The 16,716-nt window shown below is 35.5% G+C and overlaps 1 protein-coding gene across 7 annotated transcripts in view; it reads right to left on the bottom strand.

The window, feature by feature from the left end:
- The window catches only part of RIC8B (RIC8 guanine nucleotide exchange factor B), a 99,431-nt gene that overhangs the window by 26,564 nt on the left and 56,151 nt on the right, over positions 1-16,716 (bottom strand). For all 7 annotated transcript variants that reach the window (XR_013389202.1, XR_013389204.1, XR_013389203.1 and 4 more), the window contains exons 5-7: positions 13,483-13,711; positions 12,649-12,744; positions 6,499-6,643 (exon numbers count right to left, since the gene is read on the bottom strand). Coding sequence is in view for 3 of the 7 variants with exons in the window: in XM_077914765.1 (XP_077770891.1) it covers positions 6,499-6,643; positions 12,649-12,744; positions 13,483-13,711 (470 nt within the window). In the remaining 4 variants the exon portion in view is untranslated. The remainder of the gene's footprint in view (positions 1-6,498; positions 6,644-12,648; positions 12,745-13,482; positions 13,712-16,716) is intronic.

Genomic DNA, 16,716 nt, shown 5'->3' on the forward strand with positions numbered 1-16,716 from the left:
GTGGTAATGACATCATTGCTTATACAAATGTGGGCTTTATCACACTCTATCATGAAATCAAAAAGTCCTGCTCTTTCTGAGGAGGAAGAATGGCAGAGCCAGATTCTACCCAGAGACCATTCTCCCCTTCTCTGTTATGTAGAGAAGGTTTTATAATCCTTTTCCTTCCAAATGCTGCAACTTCTAGAAATTTTACACTAGTAGCTTCCTCTAACTATTTTCCCTATTTCCAACCTCATATCCCTCTATTCTTGTTCCATACAATTGCCTCATAGATATTTGTAAAGCAGAAATATGGTGTTATCACTTTCCTGGATAAAACCTCTAAGATCAGCCATAAAGGCTAAGCGTTCTTCATTTTCTGGCCCCTGCCTTCTTTTCCAAACTTGTCTCCTATTATTCCTGCACATCGTGCATTCCTCACATCTTGAACTAGTCTCTTTCATAAACATACCAAGGCTGTTTCCCATTTCTCTGCAAAGATTTTCTCTGTCTCCACACTATCCTATCATTCCCTCTTTCAGGCTGTCACAATACCTGGCACATGCCTCTCTCTTAGTGTACTGAAATTATTTCTTTATATGGAGAGATCCACAGGACCATATTCAATACACTGCATTCAGACAGCAGAAATGTTTACTCTTATAACTATCTGTAAGGTACTATGTTAAAACTGGGGATCCAGAGATGAAGAAAACATGATCTCTGACCTAAAGAAACTCAATGTCTAGAATGTAAGTTCAACAAATTAAGAGAACATAGCAAATATCAAAAGTACTAAAAACAGAAGAAAGTAAAAATGGTAAAAGAAGAGAGAATGATTAACTCTGCCTCCATGATCAGACAAGTCTTCACAGAGATGATACTTAAACTGATCTTCTAGGATAAATAAAGCTCACTATACTAGCAAAGACATTCCATGCAAAGGAACGGTATCTGCCAAGTCATGATGATAATGCCAAGAAACAGTACAGTATAATCAGGAAAGAATAAAAAATTTAGCACGACTAAGCAGAAAGTATAAGATAATAGCAAACTGAATTTAGAATATATGTTAGGCCATGGAGGCATCTAATAAAATTTGGATTTTACTCGGTGTCAGCTAGATGTATGTATGTATGTATGTATGTATGTATGTATGTATGTATGTATTTATCTAGATGCTTTTAAATTAGAAAGTTTTACAAGGTAGTAATGACAAGATTATATTTTAGAAGAATCATTCTGTTAGCCATGTGGAACACAGATTGAAGAAAACTTGACCAGAAACAGAGGGATATGACAATTTCAATAGTTTAAGAGACATACAGATTGGGAATCCCCAGCAAACAGGCTGAATGTCAAGGGAGAGGATGAGATCATTCAGGAAGCAATGTTAAGTGAGAACATGGATCAGAAGAGAACTCTAGGGAACACTGGCAATTAAGTGCAGGCCAAGACAATTGTCAAGACTGAAAAGAAAGGTCAGAGGAAATCTAGGAGTGTATGGGAGCACAGAAGCAGAGAGTGGTCAATAATAAGATAAAGGCTAAAAAATATCCACTGCTTTTGAACTTAAGTTATCTTATGAGTTTGTTGAGAACACTTCCAATGGAATCTGGGAGGTAGGGAATGGCAATGGGAAGCCTACCTTGCAGAAAGTTGAAGCCTGAGTGGATAGTAAGGATACTAAGAGGAAAAACAGATTAGTCTTTCAAGATGCTAAGATGTGAAGGGCAGTGACATGGAGATGTGTATAGGTTGAGTACAACACCTAGAGACAATTAAAAAAGGAATAGAGGGTAACTACTTTCCAAGACAAAAAGATCAGCAGGAAAGGGAGATTCAGCTTCAAGCTAAACAGATTTCTTCCTCAGAGACTGAAATAAAGGAGATCAAAGTAAGCTTGTAGTTGTGGCACTATGTGCTGAGGGTGTCCCAGCCTTATTTCTCTGTGTAATGCAGCCCCTACCACAGTGCCTAGCACACACTGGGAATTAATGAATGTGTTAACAGGGGGAGGGTTGTATTATAAATTATTTTCTTTTAATATATGATATAAGGCCTCTCTTTAGTCCCCTGGATAAAGTACACAATTTGCAGAGCAGGTAATACAAGTTTAGATTTGGCTTAACAGAAGTTGGTAGGAAGGAGCACAAGTTAACCTATGGGCCACTGTCCACTGGGGACACAGTTTTAGCCTGGTACCGATGGGTATTTAAGACACTGGGATGACTCTTTCTGTGGCAAGCCTGCCCTTTGTGTCTCTCCCATTTCAATTTTCATTCTTAATTTAGTCTCTGTGTTCCTAACCCAATTTGACTGCTGCTTGCTGTTTCCACTTAGTGGTGTGACTTTTAAGCCTTAATTGTTGTACGTTCACCTTCAAACTTAGCTTTGAATGTCCTTAAGAAGAATGTTAAACACTGATGAATTATTTGAAATTTATCTCACTTTAATATAGTATGCCTCCATTCCCAACCCAAACTCCAAAATCTGATGACTTACAAGTTGAATGCAGACTACAAACTTTTTTTTTGGCTAGATGCTTTTAAATTAGAATTAGTTGACAGCACTTAAAAACTGGGAGATTTTATGTAAAAATCCAGAGTCCTGGTTTCTCTTGAAAAATCTGGAAGATGTGGTAACGTTAGCCATATGTTCCTTCATGGTAACAATGAGATGGAGCTAAGTAGCAGCAGTGTCCTCTCTCCAATCCTGCACCATCCCCTTGTTCCCCTATTCCAACCCACCGCCTTCCCAGCAATGAATTGTCAGTTTTCATTTATCATCTTACGTCCAGTTCATGTTTATTACCAGCCTGGCATTTGCAGACATGTGAGTTTGTAACCCTTGGTAAGAAAGTAAGTAACATGAAAGCAGAGATTTTGTTTATCTTTATACCTCTGTACTCCCTGGCTCTAGCTGAAAAGGTTTTTTTTGAACAGGTAAATTTTTATTCCAGAAGAATATATCTACTACATATAAAATCAAATTGGAAGGAAAAGCTGATGGTTATATCTGGAATTGTTAAAAGTCAAATGAAAATGATACACTTTTGCTAATATGGGTTGGCTTTTCAAAGTTAATCCTTTCAAATTAAAAACAACAAATTCATTTATAAATGCATATACCATATCTGCTATCACACTAACACATTAGTAAGGTGATTATATTTAAATCTATAATTTATGTATTTAGATATGTAATTATAGAAGAAATAAAACTTCAGCTTCCTCTTTAAAAATTTTTTAAAAGTAAATAAGAAATGCATGCTCAGTGCAGAAAAATTATAATATACACAGAACTAAAAAAAAAGTCACCAGTCATCCTACTACTCAGAGGTAACAATGCATAAAATGTTATATTGTGGTAAACCTCTTTTGATTGAGATACAGATGTGTGATTTAGATTTACGTATACATACATAATTATACTTTAAAAAACAGCTCATTTCCGATTTTGGAAAAACTGATTCAATTCAGCCAGTATTTACAGACTACCATATGCAAGGCACTATACCAGTCACTTAATTCCAAGATGCTACATCAATCTTTTTTCAAAGTCATGAAGGGACTGAATTGTTTAAAAGAGCAGATGTGAGAAAGTTGAAGATAATTACTATAAGAGGAAATGTGGCAGAATGGAAAGAGGACTCAAATTTGCTTTAGCACTCAGCAACTGTGTGACCTTGAAAAAATTACTGCAAGTGCCAGGTTAACTCATTTATGACACTGGAGGGTTCTTATGAGAATTAGATGAGATTATGGCATAGAATGTTTGGAACATGATACCCCCATACATAATAGTTATGTTTATTATCATTATTATATTGATCAAATAGTGTTATTAATATACCATCTTAACAGGAACTGAAGGTGGCTGGGTCAGTCAGAAATAAAGTTTAAGAAGTCAATGGATACAACTCAACAAGCAAAAACCCCAAATAATTATATTAAAAAATGGGCAAAAAGCCTGTAAAGACATTTTTCCAAAAAAGACATACAAATGGCCAACAGGTATTTTTGTGAAAAGATACTCAACATTACTAATCATTAGGAAAATGCAAATCAAAACTACAATGAAAGATCATCTCATATTTGTTAGGATGGCTTTTACCAAAAAGATAAGAGATGATAAGTATTGGCAAGGATGTGGCAAAAAGGGAACCCTTACACACTACTGGTGGGAATGCAAATTAGTGCAGCTACTATGGAGAACAGTACAGAGGTTATTCAAAAAATTAAAAACAAAAAACAAAAAACAAACAAAAAAACGAACTACCACATGATCCATCACTCACTTTTATATCTGAAGCAAATGAAATTATTATCCCCAAGAGATATATCTACACTCCCAAGTTCACTGCAGCATTATTCACAACAGCTAAGATATGGAAACAAGTGGTGTCCATTGTCAGATGAATGGATAAAGGAGATTATGTGTGTGTGTATTTATTTCAGCTGTGATAAAGAATGAAATCCTATTTGTGACAAGTATGAATCTAGAGAACATTATACTAAGTGAATAAGCCAGAGAAAGACAAATACTGTATGATTTTACTTATATGGAGAATATTAAAAAAAAAAAAATCAAACTCCTAGAAGCAGAGAGTAGAATGGTAGTTGGGGATAGGGGAAATGAGATGCTGATAAAAGGCTATAAGCCTTCAATTATAAGTTCTGAGGATCCAATATACAGCATGGTGACTACAGTTAATACTATTGTATTGTACACTTGAAATTTGCTAAAAGAGTCTTTTTTTAATAAAAGACTAAGTCTTAAGCATTCTCACCACACACAAAACCCCAAAAAGTAACTATGTGAGGTGGCAGATATTTTAATTAACCCGTGTTAATCATTTCACAATGTTCCAATAAAAAAATAAAAAATAAATCACTTCACAATGTAAATATGTACCAAATCATCATGTTGTATAATATACTTTAAATATATACAACTTTACTTGTCAATTATACCTCAATAAAGCTGGGTAATAAAAAAGGATTGAACTAAAGATTTTGAGAGAAGTGAGTTAAGTTTTCTATCTTCAAATTATATCTTACAAAACTGAAATACTTTATAAAAGTGGAATATAAAATCAGCTTAGATGGGAATTTTATACTAGCACATTTATAAAACCAGGAGCTAAAGAAAGAAATAGGTAAAAAAATCTGGATATCTTAAAGTTCTTTGTTTGAGGAACTTGCTTTTGAAGAGCAAATAATCCATATAATTTCAGGAAATATCTGAAACGCCGGGACATCTGCACCCCAATGTTTCTAGCAGCAATGTCCACAATAGCCAAACTGGGGAAGGAGCCTCAGTGTCCATCAAAAGAGGAATGGATAAAGAAGATGTGGTTTATGTATACAATGGAATATTACTCAGCCATTAGAAATGACAAATACCCACCATTTGCTTCAATGTGGATGGAACTGGAGGGTATTATGCTGAGTGAAATAAGTCAATCGGAGAAGGACAAACATTATATGGTCTCATTCATTTGGGGAATATAAATAATAGTGAAAGGGAATAGAGGGGAAGGGAGAAGAAATGGGTACGAAATATCAGAAAGGGAGACAGAACATGGAAGACTCCTAACTCTGGGAAACGAACTAGGGGTGGTGGAAGGGGAGGAGGGCGGGGGGTGGGAATGACTGGATGCAGGCACTGAGGGGGTACTTGATGGGATGAGCACCGGGTGTTATCCTGTATGTTAGCAAATTGAACACCAATAAAAAATAAATTTATTATTAAAAAAATAAAATAAAATTATTAGCTGTTACCTCAGAAGACAATCACTTTATATATACTTACAGAATGGTGTTTATTACATTGTAGTATAGTTATTTTAAAATTTCTCTCTACCTCTATCTTCTTTAAGAGTAAGGGGTATATCAAGCATTTTTTTGTACTTTCCATCTTCTATTTTATACTTCCATAGTATGCTACGTAGCTCACACTGAATTATTATTTATTGATAAAATAGCTTAGTGAAGAAACCAAGACTCCTATAGCTTTAATTCTAAGAGGAATTAAAAAGGAGAATTAACCCAGGCCTTCATCTGGTTATCAAAATAGTAGCACCTTGAGGGACCTGGCTGGTTCAATCAGTAGAGCTTGCAACTCTCGGTCTCAGGATTGTGACTTTGAGCCCCAAACTGAGTGAAGAGATTACTTAAAAAAATAAAATCTTAAAAAAAAAAAAAAGTAGCACCTGAATTACTTAAACAGATTTTTCATAATGGCTCTAGGTCCTGACTCATCAAGATTAAGAAGTGTGGGTTAAGGATACAGAAGGCAAAGTTTAATTTGAGTATGTTTACACATCTCAATGAATTCAGAAGCACATAGAAAATGTGTTCAAATTATTTTTAATATCTCCTCAGGCCCTTTAATAGAAGATAGGAGTAAGCTCTGAAAAGAGTGGAATGAGGTGGCCACTACTAACACAAAGATTTCTTAAATTCCCTCTGAAAAAATAAAACAGTAGAGAGCAAAGAGAGTTTAACCTACCTCTCTCTTTGCAAAGGACAAAAAGGAATTCAGCAGCAATTTGCTTGACTCCAAGGTCAACATGTGTCATGAGGCGCACCAGCTTATTTCTCACAGTTGAGCCAACTTCAGGTCGATTTGTCACATCCCTCAATGGTGGTAATACCTAATGGCAGAAATGCAAAAACCATCATCAGTTGTGGGTACTAGAGTAAGTAAGGATGGTACCATGCAACTGGTCAGTCTTATGATGTCTATGAGCTCAGTTTTTTAAGAGTGGAAAAAGCTTTTAAAAAAAAATAGAGGTTTGCTTCCAAATAAAACTAAACAAAGAAACCCCCTCAAATGATTTCATGCTTATAATGAAATTTCATTTGAAGAGAAACATCTCTTCACTGTACCACCATGAAATACTTTAATTCATTTCTGAGTTTTTAATCATCTAAGCATCTGCGGTGCCTTTGCCTGCCTCTATCAAAATCCATTTTAAAGTCAGGTTCAGGGATCCCTGGGTGGCGCAGCGGTTTAGCACCTGCCTTTGGCCCAGGGCGCGATCCTGGAGACCCGGGATCGAGTCCCACATCGGGCTCCCGGTGCATGGAGCCTGCTTCTCCCTCTGCCTGTGTCTCTGCCTCTCTCTCTCTCTCTCTGTGTGACTATCATAAATAAATAAAAAAAAGTCAGGTTCAAGTTTCTCTTTCTTCCACAGGGAGAATAAATACTCTGATTCCTACTGATTTTTCCCTTCCTGTAATTCCTGCAGCATTTAACTAAAATAAATAAATAAATAAATAAATAAATAAATAAATAAATAAATAATCTGAACTTGGGTTTTATTTTATAATAAAAATGGCTATTAATTATTGAATGCTTTCTAGGTAGATGCTATAATAGAGGCTATAGATATATTTTCTATAATCAATCTCCACAATAACTTTGCAAAGGAGGTAGTAACATCACCACCATCCCTATTTTATTGATTGATTTGCAGAGGGCCTAGGAAATGTCCTGGTTTGTCTGTTTGCTCACTCACTCACCTATTCATCCACCCAGACTCTTCCCTCTTCAGGGTCTCCTCCTATCTCAACTGGCTGCTCCACCCTAGCCTCTTTTGTCAATTCTCTTTTTTCTTCTTGTTTTCTAAGTATTGGAACATTCAAGGGTTGAGCTCTTGGGCAACATTCTTCACTATTTTCATTTAATCTACTGGTGATCTCATCCAGTTTTATAGCTTTATATGGTCTCCATATACTGAGAGCTCCCTAAATTATATTTCTATCTTAATTTCTTTACTGACTTCTAGAGTTTTAGGCCTCTCAAATTTAGCATGTCCTAAACAGAACTCTTGATGCTTCCACCACAGCTGTTTCTTCTTAGTTTTCCATCCACTTCATTAAATGGTAAGTCTATTTTTCCAACTGCTTAGTACAAACACCTTAGAAATAGCCTCTTCTCTTTCACATCCCACATCCAATCTACCAGCAAATTATATTGTTTATACCTCTGAAATATATCCATAATCCAGACAAACTTACTACCCCCTCTAATATTAGCAAACCCTCTAATATTATTATTATTATTATTATTATTATTATTATTATTATTTTTAAAATCAGCTTTGCTGGAACTTTTATTTATTTTTTAAAATTGCTTCATTTGTTTGTTACTTATTTATTCATGAGAGACACAGAGAAAAAGAGAGGCAGAGACACAGGCAGAAGCAGGCTCCCTGTAGGGAGCCTGATGTGGGACTCGATCTTGGGTCTCCAGGATCACGCCCTGGGCCAAAGGCGGCGCTAAACGCTGAGCCACCCAGGCTGCCCCAAACCCTCTAATATTAGACGTACCAAGTTACTGGTACGTCTCACCTGAACTGGTTATTATCACAACCTCCTAGTGGCCTCTGCTTCCACCCTGGTCCTTCTGTGATTTATCCTCCACAAAGCAGCTAGGGATCCTCTGAAAGTCAGATCACATCATTCTTGTTCTCAATGTCTTCCAGTTCCTAGGGGTTCTCATTTTACTCATAGTGAAAAACAACGTCCTCACAACATAGGTTTAACATAATCCATCTTCCTGCTATTTTTCTAACTTCATTTCTACTGTACTCCTGGCCTACACTGCTATAGCTGCACAGACCTCCATGGAACTCCTTATATACACCATGGACTTTCCCGTCTCATGGTCTTTGCATTTGTTGTTCCCTCTGCCCAGAAATCCTTTCTCTAGAAACTTTCATGGCTCATTTCCCTTATTTCAGAATCTGTGTTCAAATGTTGCTTATAGGAAGACATTTCCTGATCACTCTATATGACTAACCTTGTGCATTTTTTTTTTTTGTGCTCCCTCTCCCAACCTTAATCTTCCTCACAGCACTCATCACCACCTGATATGGTATGTATTTATTTCTTTACTATTGGCCTTTTTCCACAAGAGTCAAAGCCATAGGGGCAGGGAATTTTTTCTGTTTTATTTACTGCTCTCAGTGCGTGGCATATTACAGATGTTCAATAAATATTTGCTGATGGAAGAATGAATTAATTTGAATATCTTTCTTAAAAAGATTTCATTTATTTTTTCTTTTTTAATAAAGATTTTATTTTTAAGTTATCTTCTATACCCAACATGGGAGTCAGTTTACAACCCTGAAGTCAAGAGTCATATGCTCTACCAACTGAGCCAGCCAGGCACCCTTCAGATATCTTTTTAAAAACGCCTTCTATAAGCTGGGCACTATAGGAGGAAATGAGGATAAAAACAAAGTCAAATAATAATGAACTCTGCTAGACCCTTCATGTGTATATCATTTTATTTAATCTATTCAACTGACTTTCTTCTTTCCCTTCTCTTTCTATATTGAGTTCCTACCATGTATCAGGAAATACTGGAGGCACTGGAGATATGGCTGTGAATACAAATGGTAACTGAGTCTCAGAAAATTGAATAATCTACCCAAAGTGTTTACAGAAGCCATATTTCAATATTTCTGATAGTGTACAGCACCAGAATTTCTGTGCTCTATAGGCACAAAGTCATTGCACAGTAAACCCTTATTATTTGATTCACTAACCATACTGAGTTTTATATGGTCTCTATATACTGAATGAATTGAAATGAATGAGACGTCTAACGAGTAATTTCATGTAGTATGTGCCTACTGTTCTAGAGTGAAGACTCTATAAACAAAGGTTATCACCCCCAAATTTTGTTAGCTATGTTTTGGGTTTCTTAAAACAAGTTTTTAAAACAGAAGTTTGTTGCTTTTATTGTAATGTATCACTCCCAGACAAATTGTATTCATATGGACTCATTCTATTTCTTCCCAAATACCACCCTCCATCTGTCTTTTCCTTGACAGATCTTGTCCATTTCCTTATTCTGTCCAATCCACAGAATCCTTGTCTCTTCTGTAAGTCTCTCCAGACTAAACAACCTTGGTCAGTAATTTCTACCATCTGTTCTCTTTCTACCTGCCTAAATACCAATTTCCTTTGGGTATGCATGAGTTGGATTTAATCAGATATTAACTACAGGGCATAATAATAATTAATTAGCCATTGTTTCATTTATACTATTATGAAAACTAATCATCTGTTACTTTATATTCTGCCTTTCTTAATCATCATAGTTTAGACTGCATCTTTCTCAGAAGGAAAGCTGATTTTTTTGTGTGTGTCTTGTGTCTTTAATCATCTTTACTTGTCAGGTCTCATCTCTTTATACTGTAGTGCTTCTTTAAGGACAAAAAGTGGGTTTCAGGGCAGCCCCAGTGGCGCAGCGGTTTAGCGCCGCCTGCAGCCCAGGGTATGATCCTGGAGACCCGGGATCGAGTCCCATGTCGGGCTCCTTGCATGGAGCCTGCTTCTCCCTCTGTCTCTGCCTATCTCTCCCTCTGTGTGTGTTTCTCATGAATCAATAAATCAATCAATCAATCTTTAAAAAACAAAAACAAAAACAAAAAGTGGGTTTCATAATCTTTGTATCCACATGATAGGTGACCCAAGGCTTTCATATAAAGATATTGTTTAACAAATAGGCTTTCTGGCTATCCTGTTTAGAGATGGCAAAATCTAAACAGTTCAGTTGAAACTGAATCTTATGTGAAAAAGCTAAAATAGAGAAAACTTAAAATATTTTTCATTTATTATTCTTCACCAAGTCCTATTATTTTAAGTAGAATATCTTAAAATAATCAAATTGGAAATGACCTTAATTCATTAATTAACTATTTTATTTGATTTAAATGAGTATTCATGCTTTCGTGGTATTACTTTTTTCTTCCAATGGACTATAAATTCCTCAAAGACAGAGTCTCTACTATCTAATCTCTCCTTAGCAGCAATATCTACTAATGTGCTTCATCATGTAGTAAGGTGCTTACTAAATCTTGATCATACACATAAAGGGGGAAAATGAAGCTGGTTCACTTAATAAGGGAAACTCTATATGGCAAAAAAAGGCAGTGGGGTGAATGGTGGTACCATGTACTAAAATGTGGACAGAAGGAAAGAAATATGAAGCAACAGGAAATCAAGAGCTTAGGTTAGGATATGTTAAACTTAAGACACCTACTATACATCCCAGGGGATGAGATGAGTAGGTAGTCTGTTACCAGTCTGATGCTGAGGGGACAGGTCAGGGCCAGAGATATAAATTCAGGAGCCAGAGGCATATTTAAATCACTGGCATGGATATTGACTCTGGGCACGCAGAAATTGCAAAGAGGTTCCCTATTGTGTCCTAGAAATCAAGTGAAGAAAGTATTTCAAGAAGGACAGAATACTCAGTCACCTTAAAATGCACTGGGGAATACATTTAAAAAAAAAGATTGAGAACTATTAGATGAGGCAATGTTGGGTTGGTGACTTTTGATGAGTACCTTTGCAGTGGTGTAGAAAGCATGAAAGCCTAATTACAGTGGGTTCAGGAGAAAAAGATGAGTAAGGTGAATAGAAAAAAGTGAGTGCAGAAAACTCTTCTGAGGAAGAGTGCACTATGAAGAGCAGAGTCATGGGGAGGCAGCTGGAGAAGTGGAATTGAGGGAAGGTGTTTTTGTTTTTAAGATGAAAGATGTTTTTGAGTGAAGACAGAAATGACCTAGAAAATATATATATATATATATATATATATATATATAAAGGTTAATGTAAGAAAGGAGATAAATTCAGGAGCAAAGTTCCTGAGAAGATGAGAAGGAAAGGAATCCAGGACACAAGTGTAGAGGCTGGCCAAAGAAGAAAGTTGTGACAATCCACCCATCATGATAGAAGGGGAGACACAAAGGATATATGATAGGGGCAAATGGACAGAAGACCAGTGGTGGAAAGAATTCTTCCCGTGAACTCTACTAACATCCTACTCCAAACCTTCACCATCAGACCTCTTTTCAGCTGGCCTCCTTGCATCTACTCAGATTGCCCTAGTCTCTTCTACATGTAGTAGATGTAGTAGCCAGAGTATTTTAAAATATAAATGAGGTCCCCTTAATTTAACTCACAAAATGGTCCGATGCTATCTCACTTAGAAGAGAATCAAAAGTCCTATACAACCTTAGGCCATCTGGTTTTTGCTTACCTTTTTTTTTTTTTTTTAACTTCATCTACCATTCTTCTTCTTACTAACTTGGTCTAGTCTCCTTGCTCTTCCATAAGCATACCAAAGCATCCTGTCATCTCAGGGACTTTGACCTTGTTCTTTCCACATTCCTCTTCCAGATTTTCTCAGAGATCTTTTTCTTACTTACCTAAGTTTCTACTCAATGCCACTTTCTCTGAGAGGCCCTCTCCATTCACCTCAGCCTCCCCATCCCCTGCTGTCTTTCTTTAGAGCACATCACTACTTGCCATCATAACATGTCTTTATTCATTTACTCTTGTTTCCCCACTGTAAGGAAAACTCCACAAGGTAAAGACTTCACCTGTCTTTCAGTGCTTAGAACACAGCACAAAGTAGATCTCAACTGTTTGCTGAATAAATGATTGAATGACTCAGAGAAATACAGAGGGTCACTTTTTTCTGGATTAGGAAGATTTCAAAGATTCAGACAAATTTTCCGAGTTTCTGATTTTATGAAATAAAACCATCATGAAAGAATACCACTTATTAATTTTATTTTTAAAAATGACATATAAGAAGATTAACTATGAGGTATAATATGCATTAAGCACTTACCTGATCTTTGAGAAATTTTCTGATATTTCGATGGGCTCGGGAACATTCTGTTAGTAAGCTGAGAACTGGAGTTAGACCTTCTCTATAGCTACTTCCCTAGAAAGAAAACCAGACATATATATTAGTTTCTGACAGCATTATTTTCCTCTATATAACCGAGCACATTAATACTCCTTTTTGAGGGAGAGGCATTTTATGTTACCAAAGCTTTACAAACTACTTAAGAAGTTATCTTCCTAACGATGTTTCCATTCCATCAATTATGTTCATGTTTATAATGTCTGTTTTTATTCTCCCTGGATCTTTCTACATTTTGTGGGGTCCTCAATGGCTCAGCCCATGGGCATAAATGAGGCAAAGGTTTTGAAAGCCCACCCACATTACCTTGCTGCCTTTTAATATACCTGACAAAGCAAATGACATACAAAAGAAAATAAGCAGCTCACACCAAATGAAATATTGATGATTTTTTTTAAAGATAGCTTTTAGGTATTATGGAAAGTGTTTATCATCAAGTGTTTTGGGGGATAATTTTTATTTCTATGTCTTATAAAATAACTACATGGATAAGTAATTAATTTTTCCTTCACCTTTAGGCACGAGTCACAATTTTGGTATTGCATCAACAAAATTCTTGGCTTTAAACAATTAAATTCACTGGTTTTTGTAACTAATCATATATTGTAATAAAATGATTTCCAGGGTATAATTATGCAATATGTCAGCTATTAAAAAAAAACTGAAATTTAAAAATCATGTCCTGTGATGTTTGCATATATGGCACACATTTACATTAGAAACATCTTTCCAAGGCCACCATTTTATCAGCCTTACCTTGTCTATTCTCTTCTCCATAAAACTGAGTAAAACATGAATGGCTTCCATATTCATACCATTGTATACCATGGTATTGTTTTTCAAAACAGTTTCTTTCTCAGACGTTTTATCACTGGGCAGTTCATCTAGTGTCGTTGCCTCTTGGGCCGTTTCTTCGTGGGTTAATGGACAAATGAGAACATCCAAACAAGAGACCGGAACATTGCTTAAAAGGTTGACTGCATTGCTGAAAAGCAATTTAAAAATACAATATTTTAATTTTACTGAATAGTCCTTTAAAATGCAAACATAATAAGAAGTTCAGAAATGACTTCCAGGAGTCAATTAAAATTTTTCTTTTTCAAAACAAGCCTTTAATATTACCTGGCATTTACTGACTAAGAGACAGAAAATAAAGAGAACTGTTTAAAGTTCACATATGACAAATTAGAAAGAACAGATGTTAAATGGACACAATCACATAATGTCATGTCACATTCTGAAATGCTAAAATAGGAATTAGTGAGCTTTAATACAGCTCTTTAATTTTATTACGACACAATGCTAGCTTTATATTTTTTCCTTGGGATTTTAAATCCTTTTGTGGAGCCACTGGTATTTTATTATTCCTTAGATTATAACATAAAGCATCTGAGAAGCTGTATATAAGCAGCTTATCACAGAGGCAACAGCATTAAAAACCAAATATTATAGGATTAAGTTTTGTTCTTTCTAGACATAAAAAATACAATTTTTAGATCATCCTATTTTTTAAAAGACATTAGGAGAAAATGGGTAATGGTACTTTTTATCTTTTTTTCATCACCAGGTCTCTTTAAAGAAGCCAGCATAGCCATTTCAAATTTCTATCCTGTAGGTCCTTCTACTATGCATTAATGAATACACGCACCTGGAATGCACACCAGTAGGGGGAACCCAAACCTTGTGTTTTTGGTATTACATAAAAATCTTGTTCTGTTGTTAGTGTATAAGAGATTAAAGTGACATTAATAATTTAAAAATTAGACATGTTCTCAATTAACAGATTTTCCTTCAGGCATTATTTCACAGTCTTTCATCTAAAAGGAGGCAGTATTCTCTGCTAACTGGATCTTCTAAGCCTGTGCCTCAGAACTTCCTGATAAACAACAATGGAAAGACAGGCATTACATTTCCTAGTGACAGAGAAGCAGATCTAAAAATAACCACATCCTGACTAAAAATAAACTCTTGCAAATGCAATCAGAAAGTCTAACCACTTGGAAACCAAACTCAGGGCTTAATCTATCCGATGCTGCCTTAATTTAGAACATAGTAATTCCTTTTAATTTAGATTATAGTGACACTCTCAAAGATAAAGTAAACAACAAAACAGAAATAAAATACACATTTTTTTCTTTCTTTCAATCTGAAGTGTAGCTCTCATTTCCCCAAGATTATTTCCTTCCTTCTTTTTACATTATGGAAAAAATATTCATAAGAGATCAAAGTTTAAAAATTAGATAATGCAGAACAATGAATAGTAATGTAAAGGGTATCTAAAAAATATGAACCAAGAAAAAAATAACAAGTCCTATGAATATACAGTTTCTGGTTAAAATACAAGTTATTTGGTGGTCCCCATGAAAAATCTGTTGCTGCTGCTGTGATTACTACTCGCTACTGTTAAACAAAGGTCTTAATTTTGATTATTTAAAAAAAAAATCACAAATGGTTGAAATACAACACTTTTCCCACAAACTTTCTTTCAAAAATTTTTGCAAATATCTGTAGTTCCTTATCTAGAGTTAAAAATGTTTTGCTTCTGACTTAAGCATTTGGAAACTGTTATTAAATATAGATTCACTGAGGATGAAAACAAAACGAAAGAACCCTGCCATAGAATTACTTTCTAAATCTGTATAAACCATTTTGAAATGTTAGGGTTTTTTTCAACACATAGGGCAATAGGCACTGGAGTCCATTGATAGTATGATTCTCTAAATCTACCATAGAGACCATACTGAAAAGTTTAAGATAATGCATTTCATTATAAAGGAATGTTTCCCGTTAAATTCATTTAAAATAAGCAGTTTCCAAGAATCTGGTAAATTTAAGAAACAAAATGTAGAGTTTGATTCAACAAATGTTTGGAGGTTTTATAGACTTTTCAAGAAAAGTTCCCATTTTCTCATTTCTTATTAAACAACCAGGTTTCCAAACAACGCAAAATTAATTTTCTGGCTCACTGTGTTTGAGCTATTCTTTTTAAGTAAGGAAGGCCCGCTTTTTGAGCTCTGTCACTTCTCTGACAGTTTTATTTGTGGTAGAAGGGTGTATGAAATTCTCCAGCTACCAGGAAGTCAGTGACTATGCACAGATCCGCACAATGGTGTTTGCATTCCTACTCCAGGGGGTAGAAATACTGTGTATATTACTCTCCCCTTTTCAGCTTCCTAGAGATCATTAATCACTGGGACATGACATCCTCCCACTCATGCTCCCAGCCCCCTCCTGATATGCAGATTCAAAAGCAATGCCTATTTAGAACTCCTTAATGCTCTGATTAAAGCCTTTTTATTTGTGAGAGAGGGAAGGCAATCTAAAATCTAGTCCTGTATCATTGGCCTAACATAACTTAATATCAAATAACAACGAGGAACATGATAATGGTACATGTAGACCTATAGCCATTAACAAATCTTTCTGGTTCAAATGTATCTTCTTTATATTTGGGGCTCACATATCTTTTTTTTTTTTATGGCTTGAGTTTACTTAAACCTTAAGATCTCTAAAAGATTAAATTCCTAAATTTAATCTAGCTCAATTCAGTAATTATTTATTAATTATTTGTGTCAGGCATTGTTTTATGAAGAAAAGAGACAAATCCCTGCCTTTATGGAACTTATGTTCCAGCACGAAGAGAACAGTCAATGAAAAGTAAAAACAAATAAGATGACTGAATAGCACGATTGAAGGTGGTAAAATGGCCTGGCAAGGAAACCCAGGACGGTAAGACCGAACATGTGAGTTATAATTTTGAATAGAGTAGTTAGGGTAGTCCTCACTAAAATGGTGTCTTTTAAGCAAAGTCTGAAAGGAAGTAAGGGAGTGAACCATGTGCCTAAGTGGGGAAAGAACATTTCACATAGAAGAGGAAGAGCAAAGACTCCAAGGTAGAAGTAGTGGTATGACTGAAGAACTGTAAAGAAGTTAATCTTGCTGAACCACAAATACAGAAAAAGGAGTAGGATAGGATATCAGATAGGTATA

This window comes from Canis aureus, chromosome 11 (genome assembly GCF_053574225.1).
Source record: "Canis aureus isolate CA01 chromosome 11, VMU_Caureus_v.1.0, whole genome shotgun sequence".
NCBI lineage: Eukaryota > Metazoa > Chordata > Mammalia > Carnivora > Canidae > Canis > Canis aureus.